Source organism: Physeter macrocephalus, chromosome 10 (genome assembly GCF_002837175.3).
Source record: "Physeter macrocephalus isolate SW-GA chromosome 10, ASM283717v5, whole genome shotgun sequence".
NCBI classification, from domain to species: Eukaryota; Metazoa; Chordata; class Mammalia; order Artiodactyla; family Physeteridae; genus Physeter; species Physeter macrocephalus.
The window spans coordinates 44,698,192-44,703,428 of NC_041223.1; the positions used below are offsets into that span (position 1 = coordinate 44,698,192).

Below are 5,237 nucleotides of genomic sequence, written 5' to 3' on the forward strand. Positions count from 1 at the left end.
TGTCTGCATCTTCAAAGCTCCACTGGTTCCATTTGATAATGTTTGAAACTATGATTAATAACGGGACCACATTCTAAACAACTTGTGTGCAAGGCAAACTCTGCGAATATTTCCATTCACTATGGTGTTGTCCATAGTTTTACGCCAGTGACCTGAAAAACAATACCGTGCCACTGGAGATTCCATTTTCTTTCTCTGACAGCCGTCTGAGTAGATAGCATGTGAGGGCTAGAGACTTTTCAAGTTTCAACCCCTACCCAACAGTGCTGGCTTAAGTGCCTCCAGGTGCTGTTCCCATGAACACAGTGTTGATTGGTGGTAGAGAGGATGCCATTTCTCTACCATTTGCTCCATGGGAGTCCAGGCTTTCTTGAGCTGGATATTGATTGGACGTTCCATACATACACTGGGATGAGGAGGAAGGGATTGGGGTTTGCAAACTGGGTGCTGTAAGGGAAAATATAATCAGCAATAGAAAATTCACTGACATTTTCTTTTTTCTGTGCCATTCACTTTACGACTTGTGCATTGAGCACATATATCTGTACTAAATTTGAGTGTGTATGTTTCTCAGAGCAATGCTCATCTTTTCTTCCATTTCCCCCCCTGCTATTCTCCCACAAATTTTCCTTCAACACATTTCACAAAGAAAATTCAATTTCAAACATAAATTCAGACAACTGTATCACCAAAATATATCCCCAGTCTACGTCCTTTTTCCAGCTGCATCTCCACAACTGTAGTTCAAACCACCATCTTCTCTTACCTGGACCAACACAGCAGCCTCCTAACTAGTCTCATGACCCTCACCCTGCAGAGAGCAGCCAGGATAATCTTGCTGATGTGTATATCAAATTGTATATCAAATTGTCCCTCTTCTTAAATGCTACAATGACTTCCCATTACTCTTAGAACAAAATCCAAGCTCCTTGCCCTGGTTCATAACACCCTAGAAGAATTGGTCTCTGCCTTCTGATTTATTTTACTCCCCTCTCTTCATCACCATACTCAAAACACACGAGCCTTCTTTCTGCCCATTGAATTTTCCCAAAGTGTTCCCATTTCAGAAACTATGCAACTTGCCATTTCTTCTGCCTGGAGCTCCATCATCAAATCTTCACATCATTGCCTCCTTCTTATCACTCAACTTGCAACTCAAATATTTCTGCCTCAGGAATCCTTTCCGAGCTACCTTACCTAAAGCAGCTCCTCCGTTACTATTTGTCATTTTACCCTATTTAATTGACCTGAGAGTAACTGAAATTATCTTTTTAATGCATTTGTTTATATTTTCATTGCCTTATCTCTTCCTACTGGAATGTAAACCTCTTACAAGCAGGAACTCTGACCTGATTACCACCATAACCTCACACCTAAAATGAGGTTCAGCACATAATAGTAGGTTCTCAAACTTTTTTACTAACTGGCTCACTAGCACTACCTTTCCCGCATTTTTGGTTCCTGCCTTCTCAGTGCTGCTTTTCTTCCTTTTCTAAGTACCATCATCTCTGTCACTAAAAAGCAGGCTTTCTAATTAAGGAAATATAATTATAAGTCCTAACTCCCCTTGTGCTACTCATTCACTTACTCTTTTCCCTCTTTTCACCCTGAAGCCCTCTTTGCAATTTACTTGTAAGCCAGCTCTGACAACTAAAGCTTAGAATCTGTCCTACACCCAAACTATGTTTCATCAGAGCATCCACTATCACTACAAGTAAACAGAACTAATAGTAACAATAGCAACTCCGTACATTTCAGTCTCACAGTGAGGAAACTTCCTGAAGTGGAATTTTCTGCTTCATTAGAATAACCCAGAAGCAATGACCATCTGCAGATAGCATAAGATGATAGCAGACTCTCCTCAGGGAGCGTCTGTGATGGTCATAGGAAGGGAAGAAGTGCTTCCTATTGAATTATTGGAAAAACACACTGAGTGAGGAGAGATGCAATTTATTTCATTTTCCCTTATACTCTGTTTGGGTGTCAATGCCCTCTACTTATGCTAATCTGACATCAGTTCCATTGGAAGATTTCAATCATCTCATATAAACATTAACACTCCGCCTTGATACTTACGTGGATATAATACTTGCCCTGTGATACCTTATTAGCAGGTTTAGAAACTAAATCTATGCATTTGTTTCTGCCCCCTTTTTCGACTCAGTGATGTAATGAGTTCCTACTAGGTGGCAGACTCTTTGCTGGGTGTCGGTGATGCGTCTAGTACAAGTTGCTGTATTTTCTTAGGGACAGCAACCTGGCTGGAATAAGAAGCTAGGGGACTTCATGGCAAACATACAGTTTTGTTCATTTTTACTTAAAATGTATGTTATAAAATAAGAAAGCAACATTTTCTACAGAGGTATCTAATCACATTTTACATACAGTTGAGAAAGTTATAGTAACCTTCATCACAAGTCACCATTCTTTAAAACTTGGAGTGGTTTTAGGATACTGATGGAGACTATGGGGTCCAAAGACAGCTCTTGGCACTGGCCCTGCTTCCAACAGTGAACAAGAGAAAGTGAGAAAAAGATATCATTATTGCCCTTGTAAAACTTAACAGATTTTTGGACTGCATTTGACAGGTTACATGAATTTTTTGCATACATATTAGATTCCAGAGATTTGTTTTGGAAAGAATACCAGATCTAGCAGTAGGTTGCATGGTGACATGTATATAGAGAAATGGCAAGGCTTTTACTAACAGATTCAGAAACATAACTTCTGATCCGAAGTGATAAACCAACTGTGGGAACGTAAGTGCCCGGTTAACACTGCATAGCTGAGGTTAACAACTTTTAAAGAATGTTTTCAAGAAATATTAATATAATTTACCTACTACAGGAGTTGGACATGCAACTGCAGGTGGTGTGTCTGCATAAAACGAGCTGGTCTGCTTTCTACTACCATCATCTAAAATGTTGAGCGGATCATGGATGTCACCATAGGGAGGCAGGGAGCGAACACTGCTGATGACAGAAACATGTTGATCCACCATTGATCCAAGTCTGTGAGACTCTGGGTAGTTTACGTTGCTTCCATAGTACCCTACAACAGAAAATGTTGAGAATGTAGAGTTATCTTATTACAAGTAATATTCCAGGAAGATTAAAAAAAAGGACAAGGTAGTAGGATAGAGCCCTAGAGATATCATGCTGTAAATATTACATTTACATCTACATTTACAATATGGTTGGATTTGTGCTTATATATGGATATGGTTCATTATGTTGTTTTTTGTTTTAAAAAATACATAGGCGTTATCGTATTATCAATTTTGAGATGTAAGACAACACCTCTCTCATATTTCCCTTATTTAAATTATCAAGATCTTACAATGCTTATGAAGAAAAAAAAGGGCACTATCAGCCTCTCACAAAGATGACTTGTCAAATACCAATTTTATTTACAGATTCATGTTTCTGGGAGGACTGGCCTACACTGGGGAGAGGAGCATCAGAGCAGCCTCTACACAGAGCTTACTTTGGTGACTGACTAAGCCCACAGATTTTTTCCAACTCAGTAACCTCAAGGTACTTCAACAGGAGGCACTGTTTGGGTCCTAATCATTAAGATCTGCTGCTAAGTTCTCCGGAAGAAATATTATTCACTAAATTTTCGAAGGACAGAACACTCTTCTTTTGGGCTATTAAGGTTGGTCTCAAACATATGGTTTGACATCATATTTTGGCATCATGCAGGACATTTAGAAGGGCAACTTTAATAAAGTCACAAGAATTAGGGATATGTTTGTATGTGGCAGAAATTGGCTCCAAATATCTAAGATTCCATGATTTTGAGAAAGCTCTACATGGGATGACATGCTGTTCACCGGAGGTAGAACTCAATGTCTGATTTTGCCTTACTGCCAACTCAAAAGCCAGGAAAAATTCTTTAAAAATTTCAATACCGTTAGGTGAATTAGGAGGCAATGTTGCTCCTTGGCAGCTGGCAGCTCCTGCGTTGCTCAGGAAATTGAAGCTTCCTGTATTTAAAAACTGCATACTGTGTGAATCTTGGCCATGTGGGGATGGTCCATAGCTGGAAGATGGCCGAGAATTATATGGGGACCCAGCACAGCTGCCACTGAAGAAGTCTCTAGAAAGCTGCTGTTCACTCCAGACCATGCATCGACTGTGCTCGGGGCGATGAGGATAGAGTCCTGATGGGGTGTGAGGCTGCGCCCTAAACACAGTCTGATAGTTAGAGTTGGTCCCATAAAAGTCATGGTTGGCTTGAGGGAGAGTAGGATAAACAGGCTCTGAGTACGCTGAGCAGTGTGATGGGGCTGACAGTACTGGGCCCACACTCGGGGGTCTCCCTGCCATTGGCCCCTGATTAATGACGCTTCCTCGGCTCGCCATGGCTGGAGAAATGGGTGGTGTCATCAGATGACCAGAGCTCTGGGAGAGCTCCATTTGACCTGGAAAAAAGTTACCAGAGCATTCACTAGTGGCAAATTAAAAATAGATGGCTTCACATCTTTTAAAATTATGCATGATTTATTACTATACCTTTTTTCCAACTTAGTTCATTTCTAACCTCCAAAAATAACAGGACTAGGGACCTATAAAACTCTAGGTTTTAAAAAAACAGCATCACAACAGTATATTTCACAACAGTGGCAACTTTTGGAGTTAGTGACTATGGAGGAAAGCTTGGGATGGCTTCATCCTTCCGTGGGTATAAAGATGATTAGAGATCAAGCTTGGGAAGGGCAAGGGGTCTGCTGTTCACATTTCTCTGTAATTAAAAAACAAGCTGAAGGCTAAATGGTTTGAAGTTTAGGGTAAAAGAAGAGGGCAATAATGTCAAAATGACCAAGGCTTCAAAGCGGTCAATTCAAAACTTCATACAGACCCCACTGATGAGCAATGAGTTATGAAAGCCACCAAATCCCTGGGTCTCCAATTTTCCACTGGTGGAATTACGCCCCTAAACTACCCATTCCAGGTTTAAAATTCTGTGTGTCCAATGAAGTAAGGTATATAGAAGGATTTCAAGGAAGACGTAAGGCAATAAGCAGACTTAAAGTATTATCTAGTAGCTAGTTTAAGCCATAAACAGAAACGGGACCCTAGACCAAAGAGTAAAATTATTGTAATGGTTATCCTAAAATAGCTGAATCTACTTTTTAATGGAGGAGAAATAAAGTCTCCTCAAAATCCAAAAATAAATAAGAAGCTCATATATATATATATATATATATATATATTTTTTTTTTTTTTTTTTTT

The 5,237-nt window shown here is 39.8% G+C and overlaps 1 protein-coding gene across 1 annotated transcript in view; it reads right to left on the reverse strand.

Moving 5' to 3' along the window:
• Positions 1 to 271: 271 nt before the first annotated feature.
• RFX6 (regulatory factor X6) overlaps positions 272 to 5,237 on the reverse strand; it is a 56,356-nt gene continuing 51,390 nt past the window's right edge. The window contains exons 17-19 of the mRNA XM_007116474.1: positions 3,914 to 4,426; positions 2,839 to 3,051; positions 272 to 447 (exon numbers count right to left, since the gene is read on the reverse strand). Of these exons, the coding sequence (XP_007116536.1) occupies positions 272 to 447; positions 2,839 to 3,051; positions 3,914 to 4,426 (902 nt within the window). The remainder of the gene's footprint in view (positions 448 to 2,838; positions 3,052 to 3,913; positions 4,427 to 5,237) is intronic.